The sequence below is a fragment of the Lepidochelys kempii genome, chromosome 1 (genome assembly GCF_965140265.1).
Source record: "Lepidochelys kempii isolate rLepKem1 chromosome 1, rLepKem1.hap2, whole genome shotgun sequence".
In the NCBI taxonomy this organism is placed as follows: domain Eukaryota; kingdom Metazoa; phylum Chordata; order Testudines; family Cheloniidae; genus Lepidochelys; species Lepidochelys kempii.
The window spans coordinates 251,656,554-251,673,334 of NC_133256.1; the positions used below are offsets into that span (position 1 = coordinate 251,656,554).

At 38.6% G+C, this 16,781-nt stretch overlaps 1 protein-coding gene across 5 annotated transcripts in view; it reads right to left on the minus strand.

Annotated features, from left to right (window-relative positions):
* Positions 1-875: 875 nt before the first annotated feature.
* Positions 876-16,781, minus strand: part of SLC41A2 (solute carrier family 41 member 2) — a 96,454-nt gene continuing 80,548 nt past the window's right edge. For all 5 annotated transcript variants that reach the window (XM_073323997.1, XM_073323973.1, XM_073323974.1 and 2 more), the window contains 3 exons: positions 16,367-16,498; positions 14,316-14,464; positions 876-1,337 (listed from right to left, as the gene is read on the minus strand). In XM_073323997.1, coding sequence (XP_073180098.1) covers positions 1,152-1,337; positions 14,316-14,464; positions 16,367-16,498 — 467 coding nt within the window. In that variant the 3' untranslated portion in view covers positions 876-1,151. The remainder of the gene's footprint in view (positions 1,338-14,315; positions 14,465-16,366; positions 16,499-16,781) is intronic.

Consider the following 16,781-nt stretch of genomic DNA (forward strand, 5'->3'; position numbering starts at 1 on the left):
CTCAAACTGTGGGTTGGGACCCCAAGGTGGTCATGACCCTGTTTTAATGGGGTTGCCAAGGCTGGCATTAGACTTGCTGGGGCTCGGTGCCAAAGCCTGAGCCCCACCGGCCAGGGCCAAAGCCCAAGTCCCACAACCTGGGGTCAAAGCCCAAGCCTGACGGCTTCAGCCCTGGGTGGCGGGGCTCAGGTTACAGGCCCCCATACCTGGGGCAGAAGCCTTTGGGCTTCAGTTTTGGCCTCAGCAGGTTTTGGAATTGGCCCCCACGCCCAGGGCAGCTCAGGTGGGCTCAGGCTTCAGTCCCGCCTCCTGGAGCTGTGTAGTAATTTTTGTTGTCAAAAGGGGGTCATGGTGAAATGAAGTTTGAGAAGCCCTGGCTTACACCATTGATTTAGATAGGTACCAAGGGCAAAAGAAGTAGGTTGCTTCTCTTGCTACTCTGTGGTAGGGCCCAATCGTGCAAATACTTTTCGAAGAGCTTAACAGTATATGCAAATAGTTCATCTGATGTGCGTAAAGTTAAGCATGTGTCAAAATGTTTGAAGGATTAGGGCTCAAATCATTAAAATTATTATTATTATTATTATTGATATTCAGCTTGTGGCAACTGGAGAAATCCTAAAAATGGCAAAGACACATCATCAATTAAGTAGTTGTGTCTGTGAGAAGGAAACTATTTTGACTCAATGAACCCTTTTTGCATTGTGATTTGAAATACATACCCAATTTGTGAGGGCAAAAATGTTAAGACAAGCCACTGATCTGTTTTCATCTCCCTTCTTCACTGTTCATTTATTGTCATTAAAGAAAGCTCTGGTTTATATTATATCCCGTGATTTTCCTTTTTTAAATGCTCCATTTTTTTCCTAATACAAAACACCTGTCAAACAATCAGCCTATACTTCATTGTATCTGGTCAGATGTTTTCAACTGACAACAGTCCTCACTTTCAGGGTAAAAATCAGATAAAAATCCTTCCTGTTCCACCTTTCATTTAAAAAAAAATTAAGGTAATTTAATATCAGTGCCACCTTAATTACCCATACTAAATTGAACAATTGTTTTGAAATCCTTCGACTGGAATGGTAAGCAGTTGTCTCCTATTTTTCTTCTGAATTTACTGGGAACAATTAATATGTCCATCTGAATGATTAGTCTCCAACATCCCCATCTCTATCACCAATGAGCCATAGGAAGTGAAAACTCATAGCTAATAAGGCAGTTCCAAGCAGATCTCCCAATGCAGTAAGGTAAGGGATAGAAAAACTGTCAGGATCTTTTCCTTTTTTCCAGAAGTGGTGCACCATCCAGTCAGCAATCCATAACAAAGTAAACACCTGTGGCAGAACATTAAACAAAAAATAATCCAAAATCAGTGGGAGTGGAATTAGAGCACTTTTGAAAATCCCACCCTAAACATTAACACTGATCTATTTCCCTGCTGATTATTTTAGCAGAAACATTAAGCTAACAGGCCTGATTTCTAAGATGTGCTGAGCATCTGGGATGCCCACTGAACTTCAACAGGAGGTGGTGGATGCTCAGCAACTCTGGAAGTCATACTGCGTGTGTATTGGTGGGTGTAATGGTAGAACTGGGTGAACTGGAGCAGTTAGTGCCTTGCTAGTGTGGGGAATGAAGAATTCAAACACTTCTCCCCAAAAACTCAAGATCACTTTCATCCTTGCCTAAAAGGTAGAATATCAGAATGGTAGGACTGGAAGGGGCCTCGAGAGGTCATCTAGTCCAGTCCCCTGTGCTCAGAAGTATTATCTAGACCAGTGTTTCCCAAACTTGGGATGCCGCTTGTCCAGGGAAAGCCCCTGGCGGGCCAGGCCGGTTTGTTTACCTGCCGCGTCCAGCGGTTCGGCCGATTGCAGCTCCCACAGGCTGTGGTTTGCCGCTGCAGGCCAATGGGGGCTGGGGAAAACGGCGCAGGCTGAGGGACGTACCGGCCGCTGCTTCCTGCAGCCCCCTTTGGCCTGGCGTGGCAAACCGCGGCCAGTGGGAGCCGTGATCGGCCAAACCTGCAGACGCGGCAGGTAAACAAACAGGCCCAGCCCGCCAGGGGCTTTCCCTGCACAAGCGGTGTCCCAAGTTTGGGAAATACTGATCTAGACCATCCCTGACAGGTGTTTGTCTAACCTGCTCTTAAAAATCTCCAATTATGGAGATTCCACAGCCTCCCTAGGCAATTTATTCCAGTGCTTAACTACCCTGACAGGAAGTTTTTCCTTATGTCCAACCTAAACCATCCTTGCTGCAATTTAAGACCATTGCTTCTTGTCCTATCCTCAGAGGTTAACAAGAACAATTTACCTCCCTCCTCCTTGAAACAACCTTTTATGTATTTGAAAACTGTTATGTCCCCTCTCAGTCTTCTCTTCTCCAGACTAAACAAACCCAATTTTTTTCCATCTTCCCTCATAGGTCATGTTTTCTAGACCTTTAATCATTTTTTGTTGCTCTTCTCTGGACTTTCTCCAATTTGTCCACATCTTTCCTGAAATGCGCCCAGAACTAGACACAATACTCCAGCTGAGGCCTAATCAGCACTAATCAGAGCGGAAGAATTACTTTCCATGTATTGCTTACAATACCCTTGCTAAGACATCCCAGAATGATGTTTGCTTTTTTTTGCAACAGTGTTACACTGTTAACTCATATTTAGCTTGTGATCCACTATGACCCCAGATCCCTTTCCATAGTACTACTTCCTAGGCATCATTTCCCATTTTGTACGTGTGCAACTGATTGCTCCTTCCTAAATGGAGTACTTTGCATTTGACCTTATTGAATTTCAGCCCATTTACTTCAGACCATTTCTCCAGTTTGTCCAGATCATTATGAATTTTAATCCTATCTTCCAAAGCACTTACAACTCCCCCTAGCTTGGTATCCTCTGCCAACTTTATAAGTGTACTCTCTATGCCATTATCTAAATCACTGATGAAGATATTGAACAGAACCAGCCCCAGAACTGATCCCTGTGGGACCCCACTTGATATGTCCTTTAGAAGGAAAGATAAGATACATCCTCTCCCCAGTATGTAAAATCTCAACTACCTCCTAGTTTCCAATAACCAAAGCTGTCTCCCTGGTGTCCACACCACTAGTACTCTTTCCCAATACTTTGTCCTACAGTGCAATTATATTTTCAAAACAAAAATATAAGAAACAATGAAATGTTGAGGGTTAATTATTATCAAAATAACCAAATGTCACAAGACATAACTTGATTGAAATTGGGAGAGTAAGTGAGGAGATTGGCTTTAGGGGAACAGTACTGAATAAAACCAAGTTTAGTGTGATGCACAGGAGCACTTGTTAGATCTCAAATAATTTCACCCAGACAGCAGGAGCCAATGTAAATGGCCTAGAAACCATGAAGTATCCATTTCAACCCAGGCCCAATTCTCATGGGCATTATGAGATCTGCATTTTTAAAACCAGGTCTGAATTTGCTTCAAAGTGCTGTGTTACAGACTTTATTCCCAGCTGTGACTGTCTCAGCACCTAAGAAATATGAATTTAATGCTGAAGGTACATGTGACGAGTAATCCAGTACTAGTAGGGATTCATTTTTGAATATTCCACAGCTGTATAAGAATTTCTGGCTCACTTCAATCATATGGCATAGCGTGAGTGGGGGGAAAAGCATACTAATTGAGTCTCCATCTCTTCTTGTCTCTTTGGATGGGACTGCCTAGGCTGAAATAAATGTTCATACACCCCAATGTCTTTTTAGCTAATCAGATATTCAGGAATTAAGATTTATAACATGAGGTCTGAATTAAGGACAGTTCTTACCTTACTAACATACAAAAGAAGATTTACTATATACATTAAAGAAAATATATGTAATAGAAAAATGGTAAAAGTTAAAAAATAAGATCCGAATTAATTCTTTAAATTAGAACATTTAAAACTAAATGCATACATTATCTTTCCAAACGCTATCAGTTGCTAGAACATTTTCAGTGCTCATAAGATTTTTTTAAAATGATCTCTAGATTAAAGCCAAGTTTAGAAAAAAACCATGTTAAATATACTAAAATGATTAAATACATTATAAAACTTCCTCTCAACACTTCGTTTTTTAAAAATTAAAAAATTCATGCTTTAAACTACAAAAGCATATTTTAAATCTAAACTTGTGGATTTTAAAAAAAATGACCAAACACTGTCCCTGTTTTCTCTTTATGAAATATGCATAACTTATTTCAATAAACACATCCTCTCAATAGGCAACTCTGTAGTTTAAGCTAATTATGCATGTGCTAGGTGTGCTTACTGGAATCCAAACAAATATATTTAAAAGCAGATGTTTTCTTTGGAAGATTATGTCAGATTCTTTCAGTCAGCTCCTTCTTCCAACACAGACAAAAAAGGTCTGTATATAGAGATACTGTACATAAACATTCCCTTACAGGCCCTACATACCAGACTCCGTAACTTAAAAAGACAATAGTTATACAATTTTATCAATCTAATGATGTGGGAACTCTTTTTAAGAACAATATTATTACTTACTCTGAAAAGAGACACATGATTAATTAGAAATACTGTACACAGTAAAATTTAAAGTGTAGTGTAGAATGTGACTTTTTTAAAATTAAAGACTTAAAACTCCAAATTGTCCCTATATATTTCCATTTCTAAAATATCTGGCTGATGTAGGTTTGGGAGAAAAGTAGTCCTTGAATTCTACAAGACTTAAAGGGAGGATAAATTGACCAACGTATTTCAGAAATGTCAAAGAAGTAACTGAGTAGCTGCATACATAAAAGGACTGACCTCAGAACTGAGAGACTCTACAGTCATTGATCAGGGAAAAGATAAGATGATACTTGGAAAGAATCAGACGGTTAAAGAATGCAATATAGATTTTAAAAGGAAGGTCAGGCTGAATTAATCTGATTAATTTCTTGATGTGACTGACAAAAGAAACTGACAGAAGTGAAACAGAAGACATAATCAACCTGGACTTAAAGAAGGCTTTTGTATTTAGTGTCACAAAAAGTAGTATGAAGAAAAGGAGGACTTGTGGCACCTTAGAGACTAACAAATTTATTTGAACATAAGCTTTCGTGAGCTACAGTTAGACTAAAGGTGCCACAAGTCCTCCTTTTCTTTTTGCGGATACAGACTAACACGGCTGCTACTCTGAAACCCGTCATTATAAAAAGTAGTATGTAAAGTTATCAAGTATGATGGTGCTGGTAAAACTCAATTTGATAAAAACATATTGGCAGCTGAGGACATAGAACAGTGGGAAATAGTATAATGGAGGTGGCAAAAAGAGACTGTTGAGAAGACAAATCTTGTTCAGCCTACACACTGTACTAACGATGGAAAGGCGGGATCATGACGTAAATAATACATAAGTGTATATAACATAAAACTGGAAGATTTCAGAGTAACAGCCGTGTTAGTCTGTATTCGCAAAAAGAAAAGGAGTACTTGTGGCACCTTAGAGACTAACCAATTTATTTGAGCATGAGCTTTCGTGAGCTACAACTCAATGCATCCGATGAACATATTATCCAGTGCTTCTAGCATGCTGTATGAATTCTGAGAGAAAGGTAGAATTAAGGTCGTATGCGTCATATTGGATAAAATGTAGTAATTATCTCAAAACCAACTATTATAAACCAGAAACTTCAGAGTTAAGTTTACAGTTAAGAAATCCAATCATGTTAATATAAGAAATCCACAATTAAGGCACCAAAACAACCACAACTCTGACCTGTAAGTGATGTCATGCAATAACCACAGGATTATGATTAAAGCATTTTAGTTGTCTGTGGTCCAGGATGAGATTTAAATGATTTTTAATTACACATTAGGTTTCTCAGATTTTTCCCCCTCATGGCATCCCTATGGGGCCTTGTCTGAATAGTAACTGTAAAGTACCTATAATGGTCTCATCCTGTAAGCCTCCATACATGGAGTTCCCATTGACTGCAATGAAAATTCTGCATTCAAATTACTTGCAAAATAGGCCCTGAATACTCAGAGAATATAGTTGCTGGTTGCAGATACCTCATTTTCCCAGAAAGGTAGACTGTTCCATTACATTTTAAAACAAAACAAAAACCAGTCTTCTCTGGTGGCCATGTCAACAGTCCTGGTTCTTTCCATGTCATAACCAGAGGAATCAAACCACTGCCTCCACCAAATATGGAAAGAATTTCTATCACCTCTGGCTCTCCAAAAGAATACTATCCCATTTCTTCTCTAAGAAGGACCTTGCCACTGTCAGCCATGCCATAGTTACTTCCATGTTGGAAAAGTGCAATTCACACTGCTTGGGGGTGAATGTGGACACCAAACGCACAAGCTACAATGCATTCATCATTCAACAACCTGCCTCTTAAGCAACAGACACCAGCATGGATATATTCCACTTGCTCCTTGTTTACTTCTGGACCAAATTCAAAGTGGTAAACAAACAGATACATTACACACTTAGGCTAGGTCTACACACAGAAGTTGCATCAACCTAATTTTGTTAAACTGGTGTGACTCTGTGTATGTATAATCATATCTGTTTAAAACTGGTTATAATATCAGTTTAACCTGCACCTGTAAATTTACAGGCATAAGCTAAACCAAGATAAATGTTGGAAAATCTCTAAGTGGCATTGACAGCATACCCAGCATTATGTGCCCCTCCCCCCGCCAAATCCCAGCACAGAAAGTATGTCGGGAGCAAGGCCAAGAAAAAGGAGGCATTGCTTAAGACTACTTCGTGCTTTGATGATTTCTGGGTTTGCTAGGATCAGGCCTTAAAATTCTTAAAATGTATCTAAGCAACATGCATAATTACATGATATTTATGTAAAGTGCTTATCACCATGGAATCCGAGTATCTAGATGAGTATGGTATAAAAACCTTGACAGACAAAAACTAAGGCCTGGTCTAAACACAAAGTTGCACTGGTTTAACTAAAGGTACGTTTCAATTTAGTTAAACAAGTGCAACTTTGTGTGTGGACACCTTTATATCAATGTAAACCTGGAATCCACAACTGGCTTTCCAGCTTCTTTGTGCTGTTGGAGTGGCACAAAGCTGGCAGAAGCAGGGCCAGGATTGGGCATTTATTTTAACATTTTCTTGAATTATGAGAACTTCTGGTATCAGTACATGCTGTAGATTTTGGAAGTCATCTTTGGATAATATAAAAAGCAGTCTTTAAAATTCAGCAATATTCTCCTTCCATATAGACCTATTATCCTTATTCAGACAAAAACTGCATTGAACTTCACGAGGTATTTTTCCCCCTGTGTAACTAGTACAGAATAGGGCCATTAGTATACATTTCCAAATGATAAAAATAAGGTTCTTTATGGCCTCAGGCTATTGTAGAGCCCAAGACACCTTTTCATTGTAAAGAAAGGAGTCATCAAAACACCACTGAATTCTCCAGTTTGCAGTCAAAAAGAAAACTACTGTGGAACGTTCAAAATATGTCACTCCACAAGAATACTGTTCTGATTTTTACTGATACGAGTAATTGTATTTTATCACGGCAAATTTACTGGGTGATGGCTTCTAGAGTTTCCTATTACTTGTTTATTTCCAGAGTCCATAACACAGCTGCACGCTGAGATTTGGTTGGTAGGTGTGAAAATTCCTCAGAGGGCTCTTTATTGGCTCAGCAGGAACCTGAAGCACAGAGGCAGCCTTTGAATGTTCAAAGCAGCTTGCTGTAAGACTGATGGTTTCATTACTCCAGTTTTGCCTTCATTTTATTGCTGGATGACAAGGCTGAAAATGAACCTTATTCTTTATGCCTAGCTGCAAATAGTTAAAGCAAAAAAAAAAAAAGGATGACGACCATATGGCTATTCCAAGGGCATGTGGAGGAATTTAAATTTGACCGCTTTTGGAGGGGCACGTTAAACAAACACATACACATTAAACCAGGGGTCGGCAACCTTCGGCACGCAGCCCATCAAGGTAATCCACTGGTGGGCCACGAGATATTTTGTTCACGTTGACCATCCGCAGACATGGCCCCCGCAGCTACCAGTGGCCATGGTTCGCTGTTCCTGGCCAATGGGAGCTGCGGGAAGCAGCGGCCAGCACATCCCAGCGGCCTGCACCACTTCCCACAGCTCCCATTGGCCAGGAACAGCAAACTGCAGCCACTGGGAGCTGTGGGGAGCCATGCCTGCGGACGGTCAATGTAAACAAAATATCTCACGGCTCGCCAGTGGATTACTCTGATGGGCTGTGACCCCTGCATTAAACCACATCAATATACACACATACATTATATGTATAGAAATAAACAGCAGTGCACTCACCATTTCAACGAAAATCCATGCGTCATGGAGCCCTCTGAATAAATGTATCCACAATACTTGGCTGTGGTGGGGTCACAGAGCTCCTCTGGCCCTGGGGCCACAGAGGGGAGAAGGAGAGAGCTCCTCCAGCCAGGGCCACAGGAGCTCACTCTCTCTCCCCGCTGCAGCCCAGGGGCTGGAGGAGTTCTGTGCCAATTACTGGGGGAGGGGGAGCCCTGTGTCCCTGCTTGCCCCCCTTTTGCATGTCCCTGAGCTATTCAATCATATATGCATTGTTGGTCCGTAGCCAGTCTGTATCTTCATGAAGAAGGTATCAAAAGCTTGGCTTTGTATAGTTTTCAGAAAACAAATATGTTCCCCCTCAACAATACAATACACACCAAACCCAAGCCATGTTTAAATCAATCTGCTGTCATGTTTGATTTTCAGCAATATACAATTGTTTGCCCAGACAATGTATGCTGTATTATTTGTGTTTTTCATAAAATGAAGTAATGTATAGGTTTCAGTAGGTATTTGTACATAGTGTAGACATAATTATAGTACTTATTTTGCATTACCAGAGAATGGTGCCATACATAAGTATGTGCTAGACTTTATATTATAAAACTATTTCTGAGGTTTTACACTCAATCTGAAAAAAGTATCCCTGAATGAAAATTGGTATACATTTTCTCAGATGTAATGTAAATAAAATGATTGAAATATTGACCCCATTGATGTTAGCAGAAGTTTTGCCATTGAGTTCAAGAGAGCCAAGATTTCAAGCAATAGATCCAAATAATTTATTTAGTTTAAAAGACATGGTAATTTACAGTTAGAGGAACAACAAAAGTTGTTTGCTGGGTTTTTTCATCTTTTGAAAATCAAAACAGCTTTGTTTATAAAATAATCATTAGTCCATAATACTGACTAGTTCACACTATTTTCAAAATCAAACCCAGTATTTACAGAAGTCAATAACTATGTTTAAAAAGTGATTGTAAATTCAGTGACTTTCTACAAGTTTTCTGTTACTACATACACATAGCATACTATTGATTAGTAATAACTAAATCTATATTAATACTAATTTATATTTATGTAAACTAGGGCTCTTGATTAATCACAGTTAACTCACGCGATTGACTAAAAAAAAATTAATCATGATTAATCGCAGGTTTAATGGCACTGTTAAACAATAGAATACCAATTGAAATTTATTAAATATTTTGGATGTTTTTCTACATTTTCAAATATATTTTAGTCTGTGTTGTAATTGAAATCAAAGTGTTTATTACTTTTGATTACAAATATTTGCACTGTTAAAATGATAAAAGAAATTGTATTTTTCAACACTGACCTCATACAAGTACTGTAGTGCAATCTTTGTCATGAAAGTGCAACTTACAAATGTAGATTTTTTTTGTTGCATAACTGCACTCAAAAACAAAACAAAGTAAAACTTCAGAGCCTATAAGTCCACTCAGTCCTACTTGTTCAGCCACTCACCAAGACAAACAAGTTTGTTTACATTTACAGGAGATAATGCTGCCTGCTTCTTAATTATAATGTCGCCAGAAAGAGAGAACAGGTATTTGCATGGTACTTTTGTAGCTGGCACTGAAAGGTATTTATTTGCCAGATATGCTAAACATTCATATGCCCCTTCATGCTTCGGCCATCATTACGGAGGACATGCTTCCATGCTGATGACGCTCATAATTAAATTTGTGACTGAACTCCTTGGGGGAGCATTTTATGTCCCCTGCTCTATTTTACTCGCATTCTGCCATATATTTCTTGTTATAGCAGCTCGGATGATGACCCAGCACATGTTGTTCATTTTAAGAACACTTTCACTGCAGATTTGACAAAACGCAAAAAAGGTACCAATATGAGATTTCTAATGATAGCGACAGCACTGGACCCAAGGTTTAAGAAACTGAAGTGCCTTCCAAAATCTGAGAGGGACGAGGGGTGGCGCATGTTTTCAGAAGTCTTAAAAAAAGCAACACTCCGATGCGGAAACTACAGCAACCGAACCATCAAAAAAGAAAATCAACCTTCTGCTGGTGGCATCTGACTCAGATAACGAAAATGAACATGTGTTGGTCTGCACTGCTTTGGATTGTTATTGAGCAGAAACCATCATTAGCATGGATGCATGTTCCCTGGAATGGTGGTTGAAGCATGAAGGCACATATGAATCTTTAGCACATCTGGCATGTAAATATCTTGTGACGCCAGCTACAGCAGTGCCAAGAGAACACTTGTGACACTGTAAACAAGAAGCGGGCAGCATTATTTCCTGCAAATACAAACAAGTTTGTTTAACCTGAACAACTGGCTGAACAAGAAGTAGGACTGAGTGGACTTGCAGGCTCTAAAATTTTACATTGTTTTATTTTTGAATGTAGTTTTTTGTATGTAATTCTACATTTGCAAGTTCAATTTCCATGATAAAGAGACTGCATACAGTACTTGTATTAGGTGAACTGAAAAATACTATTTATTTTGTTTTTTACAGTGCAAATACTTGTAATAAAAATAAAAAGTGAGCATTGCACACTTTGTATTCTGTGTTGTAACTGAAATTAATATATTTGAAAAATGTAGAAAACGTCCAAAAATATTTAAATAAATGGTGTTCTCTTATCGTTTAACAGTGCGATTAATCGTGATTAATTTTTTTAATGGCTTGACAGCCCTAATGTAAACGTATCATAATGACTCCATTCCCATAAATCTTTTAAAGTATATTACACAGAGAAGGCATAGAACATCTGGGAGTGAGCAAGTAGCAGAGACATATGAAATGGACTGAATAAAGTAGCAGTGGAAAAGAGTATAAAGGTATTAGAAATAAGAAAGAAAGGAACGGATGAAGACAAAATTAACAGGGGATCAGGATAGGGAAAGAAAACACCCCATGGAAGTGCTCCAAAGACCACTGAATTTAACAGAAGCCACTGATTCTGTGGGCTTTGAATCACACCCAGGGAGGGGCGATAAACAGGAAGAGAGACATCACAATGGTGATGAAGAAGAATAAAGACAATTTGATGAGGTATTGTTGGGGGGCTACTCGGTGGAAGATACAGGGGGGTTGCTGTAGAGAGATTAGTTACATTAAACCGGCGGTTCCCATCACGATCAAAGCTCTGTTCTCCTTTATAATCATCTTGAAAATGTCAAGAGGTTTTTAGAGCTAGAAAAGTCATCCATTTTCATTTATTAAGCAGAATTTTAGTATACCAAAGGGACTATAAATAGATCCAATATGTGGTGATGATCACCATAACAGAAAGAAAATGCAAATATTCTACAACAGATTTTTGCCCTAAACGAATATAATGAATAAAGCAATAGGATATCAAACCTGCTCAGTTTAGACTGCCCATAACTGATTATTGCCCTTGGGTATTATTGCGTTCTGGCTATTGATATTCATTTGTTACCTCAGATATAAAAAAATCACTTTTAGCCTGTTAAAATGTAGGTCTTTCATAAAACAAGATGTATACTGATGATTTAAACACAAAGTGGAAACAACTACAAGTTCTGTAATTCAGTATGGACTAGGGGCTAGCTTGCAGATTCTTCATTGCTCAAGAGATTGTGATTTGGTTGATAACTGAAATGACAGTAATTAGCTGTGAGATTTTCCAATCTTACTATGTAGGCAAAACACTAAATCCTTTAAAAGGCTAACTGTTGAAGGAGGACAAAATATAAAAGTCCCAAGGGAAAAAAAGTAGCAGTGGAATTACAACAAGATTAGAGTTGATCTATGCATATCTCTGAAGAAAGGCCAGCAGAGAAGCACTGAGTTTGTAATTTCAAACTATTCTCATTACTATCAAGGTGTCTAGATTACGTCACTGGTGCTAAGCAGAAAATGAAAGGCAAGAAGCAAAGTGGTTTCATGTTAAAACAGAAGAAAACTAAGAAATGTGCTATTGCATGGGAGGCCCACTCTCTTAAGGTCCCAATAGGCAGTAAGAAAGAGCACCAGCATAACTGATTAAGGTGGTACAGATAATTGAAGATGTAATCATACTCAAGGGACAGGGAAGTGTCATTTATATGAAAATCTGAATTCTGCTAATTAAAGCTATACAAAACCTTTCTATATACCAGCATTATAAAAATGTGATTATATCTGGTATAACAAAAAGGGAATAAAGGAAGAGAAAAGAAACCACCAATGTAGTGGAATATTTTCATAAATTGACTAGAAATATGGGGTTCCTGACTGTAACTTTGCAAAAGACCCCTGAAAAATTATAGTGTGCAATAGTTGTGATTCAACTACTAAAGAACAACTGCAAAATGTCTGTCATGGCCCGAGATAGATGGTGGTAAAGGGAAAATCATCCACAAAAGGAAAAGCTGCAAGCTTCAGCCTCCCCTTGCTTATATCAGATTAAAAATCAGGATGGACTCTACAGATATCAGTGGAATATTACTACTGAAAAACTGGCATAAGTGAAAGGTGAATCAGGCCTTGCAATTTTCTTGCATTTTTGAACATGACTTTAAATGTATACTTATGCTGATGTCAATCAAGATTTTTCTTCCATGCCATTCTAAAAAGCCCGGTCTCCTCTTAGCATCTGCAGGTAGCAGCAAGAGAAACCTGAGACTTTCCAAAATGCCAATTCAAAACTGAGGGAAATGATAGGAACTATGCCAATATAATTATAACAGAAAAATATAAAATCAATTTCTTCCAGCAGTTCTTGACATATCCATTGCTTTGAGTGAAATCTGCATCAGGACAATGTAAAGTAAGTCCATGAGAAGGGGATGGAGAAGGAGAGATTAAACAAATCAAAGTGATATAATGGGAAAGAACAAGAAGTATGAAGGAAAAGAGTTAAAAATAATGGAATGGCACAGTTATATGCAAGGCCTTGAGTTTTCCAATTGTATACTAGGTGGAAAAATGGGGTTCTCATATAAAATTCAAATGCTAGCAGTTTGCAAAATCCATCTTTTTATCACTGAATTTCTAACTTCAGCATATCCAAAAAAATTAGTATATTTAAAATACACAATCCAGATGATTTTTTTTACCCATTTACAATTAAACTGAAACAACACCACTCCAATAAACACAGAAAAACAGAGTTCAGAACACTGAATTATAGTTTTTTTCATGTAACAGATTTGTTGACTATGATGATGTTAGTTTTAAAGATAACTTGGTAATAGTTATTTTAGAAGTAAGACCTACACTCCACATATGGATCTTTCAAGTATGCCCTTCATTTTTCTTTTTAAATATAACTAAATGTTTTATTCAGCTCAGCAAAGTTTTAACTAAAACTTGACTGTAAATGAAACAATTAAATGTATAAGCTAATTTCTTTTTTTGGAGTGACTTCAGCTTACGCTATGACTATTTCAAAGGTTCCTTTCAACTGCTGATATTGCTCGGGCTAGAGACTTAAATAAAGCCAGCAAAAGTGATGCAAAAATGTTTAATGAAAACAATGGATGCACTTAATTATTATTCTGGTTACCGCTAAACTGACTTCACCTTTAATGAGTGTTTAAGAGATGCACACAAGCATATAGGTAAGACTGTTACGTCTGTGGGTTATGTTAACCAAGACTGTGATCCATTTTATTTGAATGAAACCACGATGAGAGCCTTTTTTAGGAATTTTTCATGGCCTACTTTCTATTAATAAAGGCCATATTCCTTTCCCATTGTTTAACATGATGCTTACTGGCTTTAATGGTGCTGACACATGAGAAACAGAGAAAAAGTACAGCATTTACTTGGGAAAATGATACAGTGAGGTGTCTGATGAGAAACACCCAAAATGCAGTTGTAGAAGCTGTTGGGTATATGTGAGAATAATTTATTACAAAGAGGGTGTGTGCCGATAATCCATAACATGGACACACATTCCCTATTGCTTCTACTCTTTACATATCTAAAAGCAAGTATCAAACATGGTATTCTTTGAGAACTAAAACATACTATACCCATTTTTTATTCTTACCTGTAACAGGGCTGCAAACAAATATACTGCTATAAAAATTGGAGTCAAAGAGGTATGACCACTTTTCATTAAATGGATGGTGTACAAGAAAATTAAATGCCCAGGAATCACCAAAAGGAGAAGAACTTGGGCTGATTTGTTATTTATTCCTGTAAATACAAAAAAAATGCAGTTTAGCCCTTTGAAAGCTGGAAAATATTTTTATCAATAATAGAAGGGGTGCAAATTGTACCCTTCTGGTAGGGCATGCATGATTTTCACCATCAAATTCCCTCAGAGTTTCTTCTATGTTTAGTGTCTGCCAGGGGATCAACAGGACCCCTGCCAGCAGAGGCTGCTGACAGTCTGCTCTGAATCAGACCATCCCCTGGCCACCTTGATTGGGTTCCTTACCTAAACATTACCACCCACTTTTAATTGCAGTAGGCCCCTATATGTTCCCTCAGAAGAGGCAAAGTTTTGGCTACCTTTACCTTCTACATAAAAGTCCCTCAGAGGACTTTTTATATTGCTAAGCAGTAACTTTACATTCACCTATTTTTTTATTTATTAGTTAGAAGTATATTTAATAAATATCAAAGAGCAACAGAAGCTACTCAAAAATCAACTCTTACCAAAAGCTATCACACATTTACAAATGGTACCTTCTGTTTTAAATTTAAGGAAAAACTGTGGAAGTCAGAGCAACCATTGTGTGGTTGATAACAACATGACTCGAAACTTCCCATTACAGTATCATCACCTGGATGGAATAAAACCATTATGACTTAGGCTAACAATGTGAAGCAGGAAATAAAAAGTTCTCAGCATCAGGGTAAAGTTTCAGCTACAACACTGTCTGCTGGTTTATAGAACAGTACTAGATAGCTGAAGGATACTTTTCCCAATTAGTAGTAAAGAGGGTAGAGAGAGTCAGGAAACAAAACAAGTTCTGGGAGAATCAAGTCTTAATATGATTCAATTCCTACAGGATAGGCTGACATATTACAGAATTTACACTTGAATGAATGAATGAAATTCCTTATTAGCCAAGAAAAGCGAGGCTCTACACTCAACTTGACGGCATTTCTTTGCTTCTCTGTACATAAAGTGATAATACCACATCTGATCATTTCCAAAATTTAAGGCAGTGGACAGAATCTTATTGATTTTTGGGGAAAACTGGAAAACCAGAAAATCTCAGCTTAGAGGAAAGTCAGACTACCTGGTGCTGCGGGCAACGGAATCTCTGCTGCTGCCTACACATATCAGAGGAAACAGCATAACTTGCTGTATGGGGAGACTGAGTAGCTAGGAGGCTAACAGACATGAAAGCATGGGGGGAAGGGTTTTTGGGGGGGGTGAGAGGGGAAGGTGGGGACTAGGGGATGGAGGGGGAAGCAGACACCTGAAGGCCAGTGGGTGGGTGATGAAGTGGAGTTGGGAATGGGAGGTAAGCAAGCATTCTAGAGGGGAGCAGTGGTCATGGTGAGGAAGCAGGGATCAGGAAGTGGGAGTGGTGCTGGTGATAAAGAAGGAAGGACCCAGAGAAGAGGGTCCAAGAGAGTCAGTGGGTGGGTTTGGGAAGAGAAAGCAGAGATTATTTATAATGAACCCAGTATTTAATCAGCACACTCTCCACAAATACTGGAAAGAGAAGGACACTGTGTGCATGTGCGTTGACTCCTAGCCAGGGCTTGACAGCGAGGGTAAACGGGGTGTTGGTAGGGAACGGGAGTGAACTTCTGAGGTTGGATGGGAGAGAAGTTAATGAGTTAATGGAGGATAAAAGGACAAAGCAGCTCTGAGTGCAGCAGTTTGGGGAGTGACTTTAACCCCTCTTGACTTCCATCTCTGCCCCTCAAACCCAGTTACACTTCTCCCACTCCAGCCCTATACACGACCTCCCTACCGCCCAATTGTTATAGATAGAGGAATCTTTCATTACTGTCTACCTATCACAGCAACAGCTGAATATGGTGCCTACTTTCATTGGGTGTACAGGTCGGTCTACAGAAGCAAAAAAGAGTGCAACAATCTAGTTGCAACAATTAACAACCACCAACACATACCTGAACCATAATAGGTTCTGCATGGGTAATAGCAACCCTTTGCTTCTTCTGGCAACTCTCCAGGAATGCTATGTAAATGGAGGTAGGTAGAAATTCTGCTAGCTTGAATTGCCACTAAATTACCACCAATACCTGAAACGGAAAAAGAAGACATCTTTCACTGATTCTTCTCAGACAGATAACAATTTATCAAACTTTTATCAACTGCTATTATACCCATCACACGGTACAAAGGTCAAAAGGTGAAAACATCTTCACCATGGAAATTTATGATTCTGCTTCTACTCAGGCCAACACTAAACACAATATGACTGGAAGACTCAGAATAAAATTGAACTCAGCTTTTGCCCAGATTTGATTTTCATGGAGTCATAGATATTTTAAGGCCAGAAGGGACCGATATGATCATATAGTC